At 42.1% G+C, this 18,533-nt stretch overlaps 3 protein-coding genes across 4 annotated transcripts; 2 read left to right on the top strand and 1 right to left on the bottom strand.

Annotated features, from left to right (window-relative positions):
* Nucleotides 1-3,001: 3,001 nt before the first annotated feature.
* nif3l1 (NIF3 NGG1 interacting factor 3-like 1 (S. cerevisiae)) lies at nt 3,002-7,645 on the top strand. Of its 2 annotated transcripts, none has more exons than XM_028965889.1 (8): nt 3,002-3,081; nt 3,870-3,960; nt 4,064-4,494; nt 4,846-5,002; nt 5,101-5,224; nt 6,616-6,754; nt 7,074-7,157; nt 7,316-7,645. In XM_028965889.1, the coding sequence occupies exons 2-8, from the start codon at nt 3,884-3,886 to the stop codon at nt 7,498-7,500; spliced, it is 1,197 nt and encodes a 398-aa protein (XP_028821722.1). In that variant the 5' UTR covers nt 3,002-3,081; nt 3,870-3,883; the 3' UTR covers nt 7,501-7,645. The 2 variants fall into 2 exon arrangements, with proteins under 2 accessions (XP_028821722.1, XP_028821724.1); XM_028965891.1 differs by having other exon boundaries at nt 7,074-7,132.
* A 299-nt stretch (nt 7,646-7,944) lies between these two features.
* gdpd3b (glycerophosphodiester phosphodiesterase domain containing 3b) lies at nt 7,945-10,955 on the bottom strand. The gene is made up of 10 exons (XM_028965900.1): nt 10,688-10,955; nt 10,491-10,533; nt 10,270-10,405; nt 9,851-9,896; nt 9,628-9,746; nt 9,292-9,381; nt 8,942-9,075; nt 8,402-8,461; nt 8,205-8,256; nt 7,945-8,112 (listed from the first exon to the last, which is right to left on the bottom strand). The coding sequence occupies exons 1-10, from the start codon at nt 10,848-10,850 to the stop codon at nt 7,987-7,989; spliced, it is 969 nt and encodes a 322-aa protein (XP_028821733.1). The 5' UTR covers nt 10,851-10,955; the 3' UTR covers nt 7,945-7,986.
* Nucleotides 10,956-13,591: 2,636 nt separating this feature from the next.
* Nucleotides 13,592-17,622, top strand: tbx6 (T-box transcription factor 6). Its single transcript, XM_028965886.1, has 8 exons — nt 13,592-13,661; nt 13,982-14,195; nt 14,331-14,598; nt 14,800-14,943; nt 15,228-15,298; nt 15,379-15,437; nt 15,586-15,847; nt 15,926-17,622. Exons 1-8 carry the CDS (start codon nt 13,592-13,594, stop codon nt 17,547-17,549), a joined length of 2,712 nt encoding a protein of 903 aa, XP_028821719.1. The 3' UTR covers nt 17,550-17,622.
* The last annotated feature ends 911 nt before the right edge of the window (nt 17,623-18,533 follow it).

Raw genomic sequence — 18,533 nt, forward strand, 5'->3', positions numbered from 1 at the left:
ATGTGTTTGTTTTTGTTTTTAATTTTTTTCTATGATCTGGGCTGTGTCAGATTCGGACATTAAATCACTGCTTTGTGAATGAGTGCTGGCCTTAAAGCACAGTAAATCAGCGTGACCTGTAATCTCAATGATTTCCCTGAAAATGTTGAGATAATCTCTGTAATCTGCATAATGTGACTTTTGGAGGAGCAGATGGTGGAAAACTAAATCTCTGGTGCAAACCGCTCTCATTTAGGGATAAATGGCGGAGTTTAATGATGGTAAAGAAGTGTCAGAAAGAACGAGAGCGGGTGCATGAGTCTTCAGTTTTAAAAAAAAAAGTAAATGTGCAACTGGTAGACAATGAACTAAGATCCCAGCACCAAAAAAAGTTAAACCACAGAAATATGATGTAGCGCCGGATCCCTAATTAAAATGCATTAAAAACAAAAAATATATTTCCCTCTGCTTTCTATAATAAACCCGCACTGGTCTCAGATCCTGCTGCACTGAAGGCAGTGCTGGTGATGGAGTTGAAAGGGAGGGAAGGAGTTATGAAAAAAACAAGAGTAGATTCTACAATCCTAGCCTTTAACGAAGTAGTACAGTATTAGTTATCACTGTGTAAAATTCAGTATACAAAGCCCATTAAAAGCATTAGGTAGCATTAGGTAACGATTTTAAAAGATGTCGCATTTTGAATAACCTATTTCTAGACCAATAATCATACATAATATATATATATATATATATACACACACACACACACACACACACACACACACACTTTTTTTAACTGAACAAACCTGTTACACCTCTACAGCAAATCACTCCCTTTGAGCCCCTGTGACTTTTGGTCTCAGTTCCAAGGTTGGGATTTCATCTGTAGTGTAGCTTTCAACACCAGATAGTTAATGCAGCTCTATAGAAAGGAGATTTCCTACGAACTCTCTTGCTTTTGCACTTAAAATGCAAGCAAAGAGCATGAAGGTGCAATCGTTCATCCAAGACTGTACTGGGAAAAACACTCCAGATAATCCCAAACCAAAAGACGTTAAACACAAAACTCAGTTGATATGACGATCAATCATGTTGATGTTCAGGAAAGACTTCAAAAATTCATGCAATTGTTATCTTCCCATGAAACTCTGTTATATATAATAGAGATGGTCCAAAAGATTATTATGGCTATAGTGAAGATGGGACTTCTTGTTTATGAAGGTAGGTTTTGGAAGGAATTGTACAGACAAATAAAAAAAAAAAACAAGTGGGAGAATCTGAAACTTGAAGGCTTGTGTTAGGTGCACTGCAAAGACAGACTCGTCATGGATCCAAATAAGGTCAAAATGATGGCCCATTCTCTGATATTAAATTTTAAAAAGAACAAGCTATTTTTATCAGCAAAATTCTCAATCTGTAATTGTGACTAGACATAATAGCCCATTCGAACAAAAATAAAGAGGGGAAACATCCATCGGCTGAATTAACGGAGACAATCAGTCGAATGAATAATTCAACTCAGTGACTGACTGCGTCAGGCTCTCTCACCTATAAACACACACACACACACACATGCCAGTGTGACCCTTGCATGAGAAACCAGGCTGTTCCTCAGACAGGACGACAGATGTGCCTGAGAGCACTTTTACCCACCAATTACCCAAAGTGGACGGTCACCCATCGCCACAGCTGTTCAAACCCGTCCGTACCCTGATGCAGGAGCACAGCGCGTTAAAACCGTCACGAAGCCGGCATGATTAAGTTTGTGTGATTAAACCCGCTAGTTTGTGTAATTAAAACTGAAAACTTATATAATGGCCCCTGCTCTGAAATAAGGCCTATGCTCATGCCAGGTGCCGGGATATAAAGACCAAGAGACAGCAGATGTCATTTTAGTTCTGCCTGTTGAGTTGAACACTTTGAGTTGAACACTTTTGGGTTGTTTGGAGTGAGATTTTCCAATTTTTTTTCCTTGGACATGCATGCATGCCTGTTTATGTGTAACCTTTCATACATTTAATTTATTCCAGCCATTCCAGCCACTTCCCCCCACACATTTCTTTTAAAACAACATAACCTCTAGTCTATCCCCTATGCCTTCCATTTTTAAGGATGTAATGGATTAATGGAATAAAAAAAATTCTGGTGTAGAATATGATAAATAAACTGTCAAAGCTGCTCTGAAATTCTCTCAACCAACTTAATGGATGCAAAAGCTTTTCAGATAATCAAAGAAAACTTTTGTAAACTACTATCCAGATGTTACGTGGTCTTTAGAAATAATACGCTCTGGTCTAGTCTAGGGATCAACAGCATATGTGAAGGAACAGATTAGAAAAAAAATCAGAAGGTGAAATCAGAAATCAGAAGGTGAAATTGATGTCACGTATGGTGAGAGCTGGCAAGAATTATTTTCCAGTACCTAACCCATCAATTCTGAGCCAGGGGATGCATTTGTTAACAAGGTGAAACAGAGAACACTTTAACCTAATTTAGTTTGTTCCGGCTACAGCTGGAACAGTTGTACTAAGACAAGAGATACTGAAGGAGTCAATGCTGTCTGAAAAAAATTGATGAAAAGATTAGTTCAAACAGAGGTTTGAATTATGTAATGGGTCCTGAGGGTAGTAGCCCCTGCCCTGAGTTTGCTCCTATCTTTGCAACAACCAGGACAGTCATCCATTATTAATCCAAATTAATCTGTCTGTGTTTGTTCTGACCTTGTGGCTCTCTGCTTGCTCAAACCTTAACCGAACGAGTTAAAAGCCACGCTCAAAGTAAATGGAGTTTAAACCAGTTGCCTTAATCCATCAAATAAACGCCTGCTCTGTTTTTATCAATTTACCCAGTAGTGTGTCACTTTTAATTAAAACCCACCGGGGGTGGAAAAAGTTAATTAAGACTATTGTATAAAAAATGACATTCAAAAATTCATCGTTAAAAGACTACAAATCCCAGAAGCATAGCGCCGTAAACGGATGTTGCGCAATCCTGCACGATTTAATAGATGCGACCTGATTGGTCAAAAGAGTTCCGGTCAGATCTGGGAAACACGCGACAGCGAGCCGCATTTATTTCCACCCCCGGCGGGTTTGTCGATAGGTCTGTACCACAGGAGACTGCGTTTTTTATTTCAATATAGTATATGATAACGGATTAACCTGGGTCCGCAGCATAAGATATAACACTAATATTCTGGACTGGCCACCAGTTCCACGTCAGGGAGTGCATTTCGAGTTACTTAAGGTTTTCTTTTTCTATTGAAGGGCTCCTCGGCCTGCCTAAATAGGTTAATTCTTTTAAGTTCGTGGAGCAACTTTGAAGGGCTCCTCAGCCTGCCTAAATAGTTTAATTCTATTAAATTTGTGAAGCCACTTCACATCATTCTTTTGTTTCTGCACGTGCATGTGAGCAAATGTTATATGTCACCGAGTGTAAAGTTTACAGGTCAGGCTTCTGACAATCCACCAACGGACTAGTTGGATTCAGCACTGGATCACTGGATTTGTGCTGTCATTTCTTGAATGTACCTCATCCAAAAGACCCGGCTTTTACTACAATTGTGTCCCTGAGAAAGACACTTGAGTGTCTCTTGGAGGGGACTGTGCCTGTCACTACTGTGGCTCTGGTTAAGGGCGTCTGATAAATGGCATAAATGTAAATGGTGATGTGTAATAACTCAGCACAGCGTCTCCTTGAATATGCATCAACACGGTCGACTTCCTCATCAGTTTGATTTTAATCCCATGCGGTTTGCACGGTTTATTTATTTATTTAACCAAACCTTTATGCTTTTCAAATCTCGCAAATCTCATGTTCTGGTCCTTGGATCACGTTTTCATGTTTTGTTTTTTTTTCTTCATCCATTGCATTTTTCCCCTCATCTCCAGGTACAATTATCCTCATGTTCTCTGGGTGTAGGAGGATTTTGTCAACGGAAGGATTGTGTTTTCCAGCCAAGCACTTGACTACCTTCTTCAGGTCTGCTCATGAGTTGTTGATCCAGCCATCATTTGTGTTTCTCACATTCATTTTGTTCATACTCAACATACTATTCCTCTATTTTCCTTCGTTCAATATCCAGTCTTTTCCGGAAGCCTCGCCTTTCATCTCTTCCGTCCAACTCGTTAATCCCCAGCTCCATACATACATCCACAGGAATGGATCTGAAGGAGGTTCTAGATGTTCTTGAGCAGCTCGCCCCACTCTCGCTGGCTGAATCCTGGGACAACGTGGGCCTGTTGGTCGAGCCCAGCAAACCTCGGCCGGTGAAGACGATCCTGCTGACGAACGACCTCACCTTCCCGGTAATGGAGGAGGCTGAAGCCTTGGCATGCGACCTCATCATTTCTTACCACCCCCCACTTTTTCGGCCAGTCAAGCGCTTAGTGCAGAAGGACTGGAAGCAACAACTGGCCGTGAGAGCAGTGGAATGCGGCATGGCCGTTTTTTCTCCCCACACTTCTTGGGACAGTGTCAAAGGCGGAGTCAACGATTGGCTGGTTGGTGGAATAGGTAATTAAGATGTTTTTAACAACGATTTCAGATTTTTTTTTTCCCAAGACAAAAAAAAAGTTTTTATTTAAATGACAGTATGACCTCATGCATAATTATAAACTGATTGATCTTGGAAAAAGAAGTGTGAGAATTGGAGGTTGATTTTGTACGACTCCTATACCGGACACCTTTCCCTTTATTTTTCGACATCACTTACTTGAGAGGTGTACAGTTACAGGCCAGAACCCATTTTTTTTTGTTGTCTGCTGACAATTACCCCTAAATGTCCATCTGCCAGCAGTATCACAACTAGGATGAAGGTTTATGAACGGGCCGTATTTTATACAGTATTAAACGTCTCTTTCCCAGGCAGCGGCCGGGTGTCTGTGTTGAGTCAGGCTCTGTCCAGTTCACCCCAGAAGCACAAACTGGACTTCACAGTGAAGGGTCAGGAGGCGCTGACGGCCGTCATGACTGACCTGAGGGGAGCGGCAGGCTGTCGCTCGCTGCAGTACACTTCTGTAAGGTATTATGCACGCCACGTACACAGCACCGCTGTGCGCGGGAGTATTCGTTTCAGCAGCACGCGCCCTCTCGTTTTCCATTTCTCCCGCATGTCCGTAGAGCAGAGAACGATGCGTATCACGTGAGCCTGGTCTGCCCGAGCACTGCGCTGAGTTCTAGTGTTGAGGTAGTGCTGGGCAGCGCTGAAGTGAGCCCGTCTCTCAGCGTCCTACAGGTCCAGCAGGTACAGTATAGTTACACGTACACTATATGCACATATCCGAAAACCAGCCATTAGCAGTGAGTGTGGTGTTCACATTTGAACGCCAACAACAGAGTTTCCCAACCTGGGATCCTAAGAGGTACCCTACCAGTCAAAAGTTTGGACACACCTGCTCATTTGTATTGAACAAAACTGAATAAACAGGACTATGTAATAGGTTATGAGGTGAGGTTATGTAATAAACAAAAAATAAGTAAACAAGGCAAAAAGCTGTCCATTTGCGTCATTTGCTTTCATGATGGCAGTATTTCACACTCTTGGCTTCTCTTAACCACCTGAAGTTAAAAAACATGGATGGTTTCCAGCAGTCCTGAAGCTCTACACTTTCTTAACATTGACTCATGTTAATGAGCATCTCATGTAGCGGCTTTAGGTGATTACAATAGTGAACAAATCTGCCATGAAGGTAAAAAAGAGGCGACTCAGAATTAACAATAACGCTTCACTTTTGACCTGATGCAAAAATACTAAATATAGATTATACTAAATAATTTTATTAATTAATAAAATGTAGAAACGCTAGATTATAAATAAAAATAATGAGAATTATTACCAGCTTTAAGAAGCAGTTGAAAACCCATTTGTTCAGACACATGCACACACACTGCACAAAGTTTTTTTTTTTTTTTTTTTTTTTTTTTTTTTTTCCCCCTCCCTCTAGCACTTAACAATTTCCGAGCATGTTCTTTTTCTGACAAATTAGACCTTATCAGGGCTCTTAGTTTTGTAAACTCAAAATCTATAGAAACAAACGAGAATTGCTGGTGTCTTCCTCTTGTAAGTCGCTTTGGATAAAAGCGTCTGCTAAGTAAAGTAAAGGATCCATCTTAATCCCCATCACCACCACAGAGAAGGTGTGTCCAAACTTTTGACTAGTAGAGTATGTCATGAAATGAGAACTCACAATCAAGGCTATCAAGACTTGGGTATTAAATACAGTTGGTACTGAAAGTATTCCAACCCCTTAAAATTTTCAGACAGGGTATGAATACTGAGGACCATGAGATATTTCAGTTTTTCTTTGTTAATAAATCCGCAAAAGAAATTGTGTCTTTCTATCAATGTGGGGTGCTGTGTGTACAATAATGAGGAAAAAGAGCATAAATTATTTTTGCAATATAACAAAGAGTGAAAAATTTGAATACTTTCTGTACCCACTGCGTGTGTGTGTGTGTGTGTGTGTGTTGCATTATAAAAGTAATTTGTTTATTACATCCACTGTACAGGTAGCAGTTGTGTGATGCAATTCCTAATAAAAACTACTTAGCATGCTTTTGGTAAATAATTTTTGAATGGCTGGATAGGATCTTCTACACATATAAAAGCTTTAATTTTGAACTTTTTTGTCTCAGCTTCCCCTGCCTGGCTGTGGACAGGGACGTCTTTGCGTGTTGGATGTGCCTGTGTCTGTAGCGACAGCCATCAAGCGCATGAAGTTGCACCTTCGTCTGACCCACCTCAGGCTGGCTCTGGGTCACCGTCAGACCATGGGTGAGCAATGGAAGATGAACCACTGTCTAAATACACACACTGCAAGAAAATCAATTTTGTGAAGCATAATGTGGGGTGTTGATGAAAGTTGCAATTTTAGGCATGTCACCTTATGTTTTTTTTTTTTTTTACACCTTACACCTTATGTCACCTTTTTTTTTTGTGAACACATTTATGCACAAGATACACAAAGAACAGTGTGAAATGAGTATATATTTATGCACCTGTGATTTACTGTAATGTCACTTGTTGATTTTTAACTTGGAAAAATCTGGCACTGCTGCTTGTTTCGAATACACTGTAATGTTTGCTGTTACAGAGTCACCAGTGAACACTGTAGCTGTCTGTGCTGGTTCTGGAGCATCGGTTCTGCAGGGGGTAAAAGCCGATCTCTACATCACAGGTTACCTCAACATTCTTGCTTACATCAATAAACTGGACATTAGTATTAGTTTTCTTTGTGACATGCAACATGCTTTTATTTATTAAGACTTAATATTATACATTTGTAGAACCGTAGGGGTCACATTAACATACCATTAATTGTTGTTTGTCTCCCAGGTGAGATGTCTCACCACGAGGTCCTGGATGCAGTTGCCAAGGGAACGTGCGTCATTCTCAGTGACCATAGTAACTGTGAGCGTGGTTTCCTGGAGGTCTTCAGGGAGAGGTTGAAAGGACACTTGCTGGACTCTGTGACTGTGTCTGTATCTAAGACTGACCGAGACCCATTAGAAGTGGTCTAAAATGAACAAGTTGTCTATTTCCTACACATTAAAGGTGTCTTCTGTTGATGCTGGTTCCACTTTTCAGTCTGTCTGTGGTGTGACATAACTCTTCTGTCTGAATAATGTATGGGTGTTAATCTAGAATGGAGTGCAATGCAATCAAATTAAATACATGGGAGATACGGACACGTTTCTTTATTGTAGCTAAAACACCTGTACATTTTCAGTTATTGATAGTCCATGACAATACTAGTTGGGGAAAAAGTTTACATATACATTAAATACATTTTATTAATAATAATTAAAATATAAATTTTAATTACGTTTAAATAAACATATATAATTTGTCAGATCCTTTCAAGTTAGTTATTACACTACTTTTCATTTTGTATCATCATTTTTACTGTACAACAGATGGCGCTGTTTAAAACAGAAAACACAGAACAGATCTTTATGCTTCTCAGCTGTGAGTTTTTGATTAAGTTCTTTTGAGGGTTTTGTATGTTATTCTGTGCGCTCCAGGGGGATGACCTTTGACAGGAGGGATGGGTAGTCAGACATGACTCCTGTAGCTCCCAGTGCCAAAGCCTTTTTGACGTCACTTTCCTCATTGCACACAAACAGCTGAACCTGAGAGGGAGAATAATAAAGATTCCAGTTTGGACTTATGCTTTAATTTATAAAGTAGTATTCTTTTTTTTTTTTTTTTTAGATCATCTGACCTGAAATCCTCTCTTTACTAAATGGGATATCAAAGCTTTCTTCATGGTCAGTCTGTTCAAATGAGAAGAATATGAGTCCTGGATGAAAAACTTTTTCACCCGTTTATTGGAGTGATTAGATCATATATTCTGAAGAAATATGACACATGTACTGTTTACTACCTTTTGGGAAAAAAAACAAAACGGTCACTACTCACTTTTCCAAGAGAAAGATGACTATTCTATTCCTGAGAAATGAGCTCTCTGGAATATATGTCCTGAAAGGTAAATACATGCATTTTGTCTCTAATGTGAAGGCAGGATTGGTTCCTCAAATAATAAAAAATCTCAAGACAATTTTATGGATTAAAATGAAATGTGCATGTGCAGCTAATTCACCAGCGTGATTGAATTTAAAGCTTGAAACAGCATAGTTTTACTGACAACTAATCCCAGGTTGCTCTGTGATGTAATGTTTCACCAATCTGTGTGCTTATAAGAGTGAATGTGAAGTGATTGTCATTGTGAAACACTGCAGCACACGGTGACACAACGAAACGTGTTCTCTGCATTTAACCATCACCCTTAGTGAGCAGTGGGCAGCCATGACAGGCGCCGGGGGAGCAGTGTGTGGGGACCGTGCTTTGCTCAGCGGCTCAGATCCGGATCTCTCCCACTGGTCCCGGGTACAGACCTGGAATAAAGGCCCCATGCAGGGGTCACGAGGGAGGAAAACAAAAGGAAGACAAACTGCTGACCTGTTGAAGACGCTGAACAGATAGCACTGCAGCAGACTCTCGCCCAGCGGCACGAAAGGCAGAAGGCCGGTGTAGAACAGGAGGAGCAGCAGAAAGCCTCGTCTGTAGCTGAACATGTACGGCATGCGCGGGTTCTGCCAGTAGACACACACACACACACACACACACACAGGGTTGGATCTGCGACACTGTAACTAGTCATCTCGATCATTTCATACAGGATACTGTTGCTCAACCTGGGGGACTGTCCCTGTAACTACGCTCTGGTAAATGGCGTCTGATTAATACTGTAAAACGGAAATGTAAATGATTGCATACTGAAGTTAATTAAAGAGCAGAAGACCCTGTACCTCTTTTCTGCATTTTGCAATTATAGACGAACTTTCAGATGCCCAGACGGTGATGTCTTCTCTTTTGTACTTTATTGCCAGGTAAGAGATCTGAAGATGAGCACACAATTATCAAAATAAAATATCAAAAGGATTATCTTATATTTTTCATAATGCAGCTTAATGCATAACATTTCCAAAGCGCTGATGTTTTACATTTTTTGTTGGGCTTTTTACTTAATATTCAGATTTTCTTTTTAGTGTATTTTCTTTTTCTGATATTTATTCATTTGTCTCAAATTATTATTATTTTTTTTCAATTTTGTGAACTAATAATTCCAGACTTCATATACGTACATTTTTTATCAACAGGCTCTTTTCCTCTTTGACCTCTACATTAACAGGCATGTTGGGGAATTTTCTGAAGACGTCTTCTAACAGCGCAAGCTTCCTGTCCTCTCCAGTGCTGTAGCGTCCTGAGAAGGAAGAAGTGGATAAAATGGAATAAGCGCATGACTGACTGTGGTCTGGCGTGGTGCGCTTTTCATCCCCCATCACAACATCACACGTCACAACGTACCGGCGTAAAACGTAACTTCCAGTTTCTCTCTGTAAAGAGGCAAGTCCTGGGAAAAATATGGGGACAGAAAGATTTGAATCAAGATTTGAATCCTGATGTCATGCCAAGTGACTAAACATTTCGCAAAATATGAACTTTTACAGAGGGTTAAAACCACCAGTTGCCGTTAATTTGCTTAAATGTGAATTGTGAGCCAGAGTTAGTTGCAGGTAAGTGATGTGGATTGACCTCTCCAAGGTTGTGAGTTCGAATACCAGCTCAGACCTCTCTGTGTCGACGTGGGTTTCCTCTGGGCTCTCCAGTTTCTGGTATGTACGCTAGGTGAATTGGTAACTCTGAATAGGTGTGTGTGTGTGTGTGTGTGTCCCAGAATGGGATCCAGCAGTATAGAGTAAATTGCCTATGATGGTATAACTGACCTGCACGTTCAGTGACGAAACCTCAATGTCATATCCTGTCTGTCTCTTAAGGTTTGCATCATGGGAGACGACCACATGTCCATCTTTAGTTAAGTGACAGTCTAATTCCAACATCTCTGCTCCCAGTGAGACAGCGCTGTGAGAGAAAACAGGATGCTGCGGTTTAATGAAAGCACCCCTCATCTTCCGGCAGCTTTGAGGAGGGCAGGACCGAGACTCACTGTGTGAAGGCCTCCATGGTGTTTTCGATCTTCTCTCCAGCCCCTGGATGAAACACACACACCTGGGTGTCACGATGTGAGTGAGGCAGGAGGGCATGGGCGTTATTTCACCGTGATGTGACCTTCTCAGCCTGCCGTGTCACAACATTTAATATTATCCAATCAGAGACCATGGTCAAGATGAATATGAGGTTTACCTCCCCTGTGCGCGATCCTCCTGCTGTGGAAAGCCTGATGTTTCTTCTTGTGCAGGATGAGGGGGTTCTTCAGCAAGCAAACAGAGACAAGGACGTAGAGCATCAACAATATCAGGCTGCCAATCAGGTAGCTGTCCAGCGTGTCCATCTTCAGATGTCCCATTTCCCTCTAAATTAACCTTTACTGTGCTCTTCTCTGTATCTTATGGTCAAAGTGTTGAGCAAGGACTAAAACCTCGGTCTGTCAGCAGGGTCTGTTAACTCAGCGCGTGGTCGGCCACAACAAAATATACGTACATGTCCTGACCCTCTAGAACATTCTTTTCATGCTTATTGTTCTCGCGGTGCCTTTTATAGGCCTCGCCGCGTGCATGTGAATGGGTGTGTGTAGGTTCATGAGACAGTGCGTGGGAGTTTGTGTGTGGTGACCTATGATTACGTAGGTCCAAAACCCAGAGTCATGGTAAAGCTGATGACATTTATTTCCCACATTATGATTATATAATAAACTCCATCTATATACACACAAGTAAATCTATGTATCTATAAATATATGTATATGCATACAAATATATGTTTAAAATGTATTTGAGTCATTAATTGAAAATTTTTTAAGATTTATGCTCTTCCATGGGCAAAAAAATGTAATTATTAAACAATACAATTGTTAAATACCTAAACAGACACAACTATGGTAATGTTTTGTTTTTGAATTTTTAATTCTAAATGTTTTTTGGTAGTGTCCCTGCTTATTATATCCTCAATACATCACTCACAGTTTTCCTAATTACATAAAAAAAAGATTAGATGAAATGTAATTCAGTATTTATGAATGAACTGAATTAGCAAATAATTCTTTAATTGCACAAATTGGTTTCCACTATTGGTTTCCACTATTTCCACTATTTGATGGACTTTCTGGAAGACATGACTAAACCATAAAACCACAGCAACGGCCCATCCCATCATCTGACTCCTGACATTGTTACTGGTTCCTCAAAATGTGCCATTCAGTTGGTGTGCAGCATTATACAATAAATATGCAATAAAAATAACGACAATTTCCCAGAGAAAAGCAGATGAGTACACTGCTTGCATTACTCAAGTCCAGTCTAAGTAACAGCTCTGAAGATGCAGAACAACAGGAGTAAGTACACAACATTACATTGGAGCTCCTGAGCTGATTGTGGGGTAAATTGGGTAAATACTATAGTACCTCAAATTATGGTTCAGGGTGTCCGTGACACACCTGTCTGATAATAAACGCATTAGAGGGCTACTGAAGCCCTCCCACACAAATACACACACCACCCATCCCAAGCCACATTCCTCGGCCCGCTGGGACCCTGGCGATGAGCCGCCTCCACTGGCTCCCTCTCGAGATCTCACACCTCCACTTCCCCTCTGGCCACCCCGGCCTTTAATCCCCCCGCCCCTGCAAATGGGAAGAGAAAACAGCAACTACAACAACATTCCTGCCCCAATCCCCCACGCCGCCACCCTCCCCGTCCTTCTGCCACTCTGCTGTCAATGGGGCTGTCAGTAAACGACACAGCCTGTCTGATGCCCCCATTAATAGTAACGTGGGAAAAGAAAAGCATTCCTGTTCTAGATCCTAAAGTCATTAACACTTAATTAGTGAAGGATCCAGTGATTAGGTTTAAGCAAGTGATACCCTCTCACCCACTAAACTGAATATTGACTGCCAACGATCAACTAATGTGTTGTTAGGTCACTCTTCCCGATATCTGATCTGATAATGTTTTCAAAGCCCTTAATCTGGATAAAACCTCAGGCCTATCCTGAAAGGCACAACCATTTGAGTTTCCACTCCACTGGAAACAAAACCACAACCAGAAAAGACCACGTCCTGACTGGCCCTGCGAGTCCAGACGACAATACTTTCAGACGAGGTTCTGACGGAGGCAGAGAGTGAATTTAAAAGAGCCTGCACCTTGGATTCTGAATATTTCTTTAAGAACCTCACCAGGTCACGAATATATAGTGAGCACAGAAACCATTTAGACCCCCTTACATTTTTCACTCTTTGTTATATTGCAGCCATTTGCTAAAATCATTTCAGTAATTTTTTTCTCATTAATGTACATACAGCACCCCATATTGACAGAAATGGTTTAATTTTTTTAGATTTTCTAATAATATATAATATAGCAGTTATTAGCAATGATTTCTGCCACATTTTAAGAATGTTAAAATATTCAATCCCCTCCCTTTTACTGTGATGGTCAGATTAATACCACAGGGTGGTAGTAGCCTAGTGGGAAGCACACTCGTTTATGAACCAGAGGACCCAGGTTCAAATCCCACTTACTACCATTGTGCCCCTGAGCAAGATACTTAACCCTAAGTTGCTCCAGGGGGGGACTGTCCCTGTAACTACTGATTGTAAGTCGCTCTGGATAAGGGCGTCTGATAAATGCTGAGAATGTAAATTAATCCTCATGAATTTTCCTCATTAAAGACGCTCAACTGAACAGTTACCCTCTATTAAGAACTGGATCATTCTTCGCGAGTGTGTCTTGTGGGTAAATGTGTTTGTTTAGCTGGTGTGACGCGGTGAGCGGAAAAGAGGAGCTGCAGGTAGAGAGTGGGACAGAAGGCCAGGGAAGGAGTGTGAAGAGACATGGCCATTTGGCAAAGGTGTGAATGCAAACTCTCCTATATAACACAGAGTCGGGGCTGCACTTCCACATTTAGAAGAAGGAAGAAAAGACTCAAAGAAGACGAGCAGGGAGCCACTGAAGGTTTCAAAATTTCGGAGCACAGTAATCCCTATACAAGGGACACAATCATTGTCCTTGAGAAGAAATACAAAATATGGTTTGCTGAGGACTGAATCCAGAAGCAAGATTGACTGAACATCAGGCAGAAGAAGAAGTGACAATGCTGGGAGTAGAGATGTATCCCAGCTTGCCCCTTGGACCACAGAGACTGGGCGACTGCTACTACAGAGGTGAGTGTGTGGTTGTAAATGTGTAATTCTTCTTCTTCTTTTTCTTCTTCAACTTCTTCGGCTTCTCCCATTTGGGGTCGTCACAGCAAATAGCTGTCCATACAATTGATTTTGCTACATGAAACACACCGTCACATGCATTTCCAGTGGCTGGGTTGTGTAATAAACACACTAAATATGTATAATATCAGTTTACTGATACCGAGGTGCAGCAATAAGAGCTTAAAAACATACTCTTTCAGCAGCTGCATATACAATTGTACCTACTGATTTTTTTATGGAAATTTTTAATAATTTCTTTTGCTTGTTCACCAATTCAGATCACGATGCCCCCACACACATGTCTCGCTTCCCCACTACATGTGACATGGCCGCTCGGGCTATGCCACCTCGACTGATGCACCCTCCAGTGCCTGCACCCCGGGAGACGAGTGCCAAACCGCAGGAGAACATCAGAATGGAGCTCGAGAACGCGTCACTGTGGAAACAGTTCAGTACAGTTGGGACAGAAATGATCATAACCAAAAAGGGCAGGTAAGACCACTGAAGTCACTTTGCACACAGTTGCCGTAGGTCATCTTCTAGAATGTTTCACTGTAGATGTAAGTGAGGTATAAGGCATAGAGAATGCTTTTAACCCTTTGGCATTCTTTTTTTATTTGTCCTCAGGAGGATGTTCCCTCAGCTCAGAGTCAAGCTGTCTGGCCTGAACCCCACCCTGCGTTACATCCTGCTGCTGGACATCGTTCCCGCTGACTCCTCGCGCTACCGCTTCCAGGACGACAGCTGGCAGGTGGTGGGAGGGGCGGAGGCTCGGCTCCCGGACAGGGTGTTCATCCACCCCGACTCGCCGGCGACTGGGGAGCACTGGCAGAACCGCACCATATCCTTCCACCGCACCAAACTCACCAACAACACCCTGGACACGCAAGGATATGTAAGTGCACTTCTCACAGTCTGCACCAGATAGGCACGATTTCTCTGGTACAGGCGGTTTGAGGATCAAGTTGCACATGTTGAAGATGTGTATGATGGACCATGTGTGGTGAAGATGTATATATACACACAAAGTAGACAGTCCATTGCATGAGAGTAGATGTTCATCATTTTTATCTCTCTCCCTTGGTGACCCCTTCAGATCATCTTGCATTCCCTGCACCGCTACCAGCCACGCCTCCATGTGATAGAGGCCAGGGATGTGCTCATGTGGGGTGGAGCACAGCAGTCCTTCACATTTCCAGAGACTCAGTTCATTACCGTCACTGCCTACCAGAACAACAGGGTGAGTAGAGGAACAGACTAAACTATAAACCAGGCCACCAGGGTGGTGAAATGCATCCTCATATGAAGTTTAATGCAACCTAGCATATCAGCAACTGTAAAGATTTCACACAACACCAACATTACACATGATTGTTAAATGATTTTGGTTCAGCAGTAGTCTGGCTGGAAAGTGACCACTGATCATCACAGCATTGTAGCATATGTTCTACAGTCTGTGATGGTAAACCAATATGTATGCTAAAAAAAATGTAAAATGAACTGTCCCCGTGTTATGTCGATTAGATTACAGAACTGAAAATCAATTCCAACCCCTTTGCCAAGGGCTTCAGAGAGAACGGCATGAACAGCAAGAGGTAAGAAATACTCCAAACACACTGACACAAATCTCACACTGAGGTTCTTGCTGAATGTTTAATTTCTCTTGACATTTCAGGCAAAGAGAAGCCAGACAGAAGAGAAAGAAAGACACTCCGTCAGAGCCTTTAGATATAGGTAAGCAGATTCTGAAAAAATTATTCTTAAAGTAGTTTTCAAGTATCCTGAACTGGTACATTATATTACATGTAGCTGGTGATCTATTGGTCTTAAGTACTGTCTTAAGTAATTTCTTACTATTGATGTTTTTTGCCCATTTGTTTAGAGTCATGTGACCCATGTGACTCCACGGAGCTCCTGACTCAACCTCCGTCCACCATTGTCATCCCTGACCCTGGCTGTGGTTTTCGTGGTGAAAGCACGTCGTTCACAGGCTCAGCAATAACAGACCAGTCACTCACACTGGGCCAGGCCTTCATAGCCTCTCAGATGACTGAAATGGCTGATATCTCTGAAATGACCAATTCCATGGAAAGTGGACTGCAAACTGTCTCTGAAGGTAACATGACAGCCAGCTTGAGTGACAGGTGAGCTATGTTCTGTGATTTGTCTACTGATGAGACTTCCAATGCAAGTAGCAATGGCTCACTGTCTTCCTCTTACAGGTCTTCTCAGATGATTAACCTCCAGTCCTATACCTCCACTTTCCCTACATCCCTGGATTCATCTTTTTCATCTACTGCTTCTTGTCAGACTGCTTCCTCATATCCATCTGTAACATCTTCAGATGCTTCAGACCCCACTATCCCACAGTCTTCCTCACTGTCTCCACCGTCATCCACAGCTGACTATCCATCATATCCATCACTTCTTTCCTCATCCACCTCTTCCATCCCATCCTCAACTTCATCTGCCACCTTACAAGCTGCAGGGTCTTCATATTCCTCTGTTTCTCCATCTTCCTCAACAGATCAACTCCTCCCATCTACCTCTTCCACATCTTATCACTCTATTCTTCCACCTGAACAGACCCAGGATGTTCTTAGCCCTCACACGCCAAACAATACTACATTCACACCTCTTGCTGCACCTTCCTGTCAATCTCTTCATGCATCTATGACTGGCCACCCTATGGAACAAGTCCAAAACCAGCCAGTCCAGGTTGGGCCAGGTTCAGCCCATTCCACCCCCACTGCAATTCAAAACCCAGCAGTCACTGCATTTCCCTTTCCCCCATTACAGCAAGTAGCCAACCCTAGTCCCAATCCTTGTACCCCTGACTCTCTAGAGAACCAATCCCTAACAGCCTTCCCCTTCCCAGATGAACCTCCGACCAATCAAAATCCTACAACTCCCCAGTCTATTCCAGCTGCCCCTGCATTCTCATTTCCTCCTGCACCTCAAACCAACCCCAATCACACAGGTTCTGACCCCTCAAACAACAGCCCTTTGGCTGCATTTACCTTCTCATCCACAGCATCTTCCACCTCAGATCTCTCCACCAATCCATCACTTTCTAATCCAATGCATCTTACCCAACTTCTCCCTTCCACCATCAACCTTGGCCATCCAATACCTGCTTCAATTCAGAATGCTGTTCATTCCACAACTCCTACACTCACTCAATCATTCCCATCCTTTCCAACTTCAATTCGAACACACCCTGCCCCTGTTTCCAATCAAACTCACAATCCTACAGCACCCTATCCTTTCCCAAGTCTTAATTCCTCAGTCTCATCCTGTCCTCCTCCTCATCCACCCCTCACAAATGCAGCTCCTGGCATTCCTAATCAACCTCAAATGCAGCCCAATTATGCACAATCTTTTCCTGCACCAACATTTTCCCATATTACACCACCCACCGCAAATCCTTCCCAAATTCCCTCTTGTCCCGTAATTCCCCCCCAGAGTTTCCAACCCCCAACCACCCACCTTCCTCCTCACTCTCTTCCTCCTGCCTCATACTCCCAGTTCCCTCCATCAGTCTCTTCTAATGCCTATCCCACTGTAGCCTCATCTGAGATTGGCTTTCCACAATTTAACCACAGTGCCCCCTATCTTCCAGAGATGGTACTACACTCTGCTCTTCTTCCTCCTATGGATCCTTCTGTACCATCGTCAGCCCCACCTGCCCTCTATCCAGCCCTTGCTTCCTATCCACTTCGCTTGTGCCAGGACCCTCGGACCTCTTTCCACATTCCACTTAGACACATTTACAGACAGCCTCAACATCCACACACACACAGCCAGGGGTCCTTCCTGGACATGGGAGGCAGGACTGTGTTCTGATGTGAAACAACTGGAAAAGAGGAATGGGAACAGCATCTGAGATGACTGACATGAGGGGGGAACAAAGAAAAATGTGTTTTCTTTTCGATTAGTCGATGTCTGTAGCTATTAAAAAAGATTAGTCCAGAAGCCATTATTAAAACTATATTTTCAAGACTGTAAATATTAATGCTTTTTGTGATTGTCATGTTGCTGAATACAGAATAAAGGAGTGTGTACAATTATATTAATTAGTGAAATATTTAATATTTTGTTTGATTTACTACCCACATAAAATAAATCTAAAAGGTCATAACTGCAAATATATAAATCACACAATTTCAGCAGTGCTGCATTTTATTGCGGTTGCTTTTCTTATTGATGAATCTGTTACAAACAGTAAATCACAGTAAACCAGATTTCATTGGCAACGACTACATTCCATTTCTAAAATACAATGCACTTATTGCATAATTGCATAATCATAATAATTTGCAATGAGGGTGAAGTTTGTAGCAGCCTCGTGTGTAACACATTTACAGCATTTATCATACGCCCTTATCCAGAGCGACTTACAAATCAGTTTTCACAGGGACAGTCCCCCTGGAGACACTCAAGGTTAAGCTCAAGGACACAATGGTAGTAAGTTTGATTTGGACCTGGGTCTTCTGGTTCATAGGCGAGTGTGTTACCCACTAGGCTACTACAACCCACACACTTGCATATGAACCAGAAGTCACAAAATTCAAACTTCTTTTACTACCACTCTGTCCCTGGGAAAGACACTGCCAAATGCCATAAATATAAATGCAATTAATTCTGGAAATACCCCTGACAGAACTGTAATGACACTGTTCCAGGATTAACAGCAACGTGTTTTACCAACTGTGTGTCTTAATATTTAAAGTGGTCAATGCGCTGCTACGCCAGTCAGAAGCGTAGCCATCATAGTGGAAACTGCATAACAGGTTATTTTAAAGTTAGACTTGGCGAGGGAGGGTTGAA

The sequence above is a fragment of the Denticeps clupeoides genome, chromosome 2, assembly GCF_900700375.1.
Source record: "Denticeps clupeoides chromosome 2, fDenClu1.1, whole genome shotgun sequence".
NCBI classification, from domain to species: domain Eukaryota; kingdom Metazoa; phylum Chordata; class Actinopteri; order Clupeiformes; family Denticipitidae; genus Denticeps; species Denticeps clupeoides.

What these genes read in the sequence shown, in the direction of transcription:
- nif3l1 (XM_028965889.1), top strand. Translation starts at nt 3,884, where the DNA reads ATGTTCTCTGGGTGTAGGAGGATTTTGTCAACGGAAGGATTGTGTTTT. An exon ending in TTGGCTGGTTGGTGGAATAG is followed by an intron (nt 4,495 to 4,845) that starts GTAATTAAGATG and finishes TCTCTTTCCCAG; the next exon opens with GCAGCGGCCGGGTGTCTGTG. An exon ending in CTGCAGTACACTTCTGTAAG is followed by an intron (nt 5,003 to 5,100) that starts GTATTATGCACG and finishes GCATGTCCGTAG; the next exon opens with AGCAGAGAACGATGCGTATC.
- gdpd3b (XM_028965900.1), bottom strand. Translation starts at nt 10,850, where the DNA reads ATGGGACATCTGAAGATGGACACGCTGGACAGCTACCTGATTGGCAGC. An exon ending in AGAGCCTGTTGATAAAAAAT is followed by an intron (nt 9,382 to 9,627) that starts GTACGTATATGA and finishes GCTCATCTTCAG; the next exon opens with ATCTCTTACCTGGCAATAAA. An exon ending in CTGTTCAGCGTCTTCAACAG is followed by an intron (nt 8,462 to 8,941) that starts GTCAGCAGTTTG and finishes TTTACCTTTCAG; the next exon opens with GACATATATTCCAGAGAGCT.
- tbx6 (XM_028965886.1), top strand. Translation starts at nt 13,592, where the DNA reads ATGCTGGGAGTAGAGATGTATCCCAGCTTGCCCCTTGGACCACAGAGA. An exon ending in AACGGCATGAACAGCAAGAG is followed by an intron (nt 15,299 to 15,378) that starts GTAAGAAATACT and finishes TTGACATTTCAG; the next exon opens with GCAAAGAGAAGCCAGACAGA. An exon ending in ACAGCCAGCTTGAGTGACAG is followed by an intron (nt 15,848 to 15,925) that starts GTGAGCTATGTT and finishes TTCCTCTTACAG; the next exon opens with GTCTTCTCAGATGATTAACC.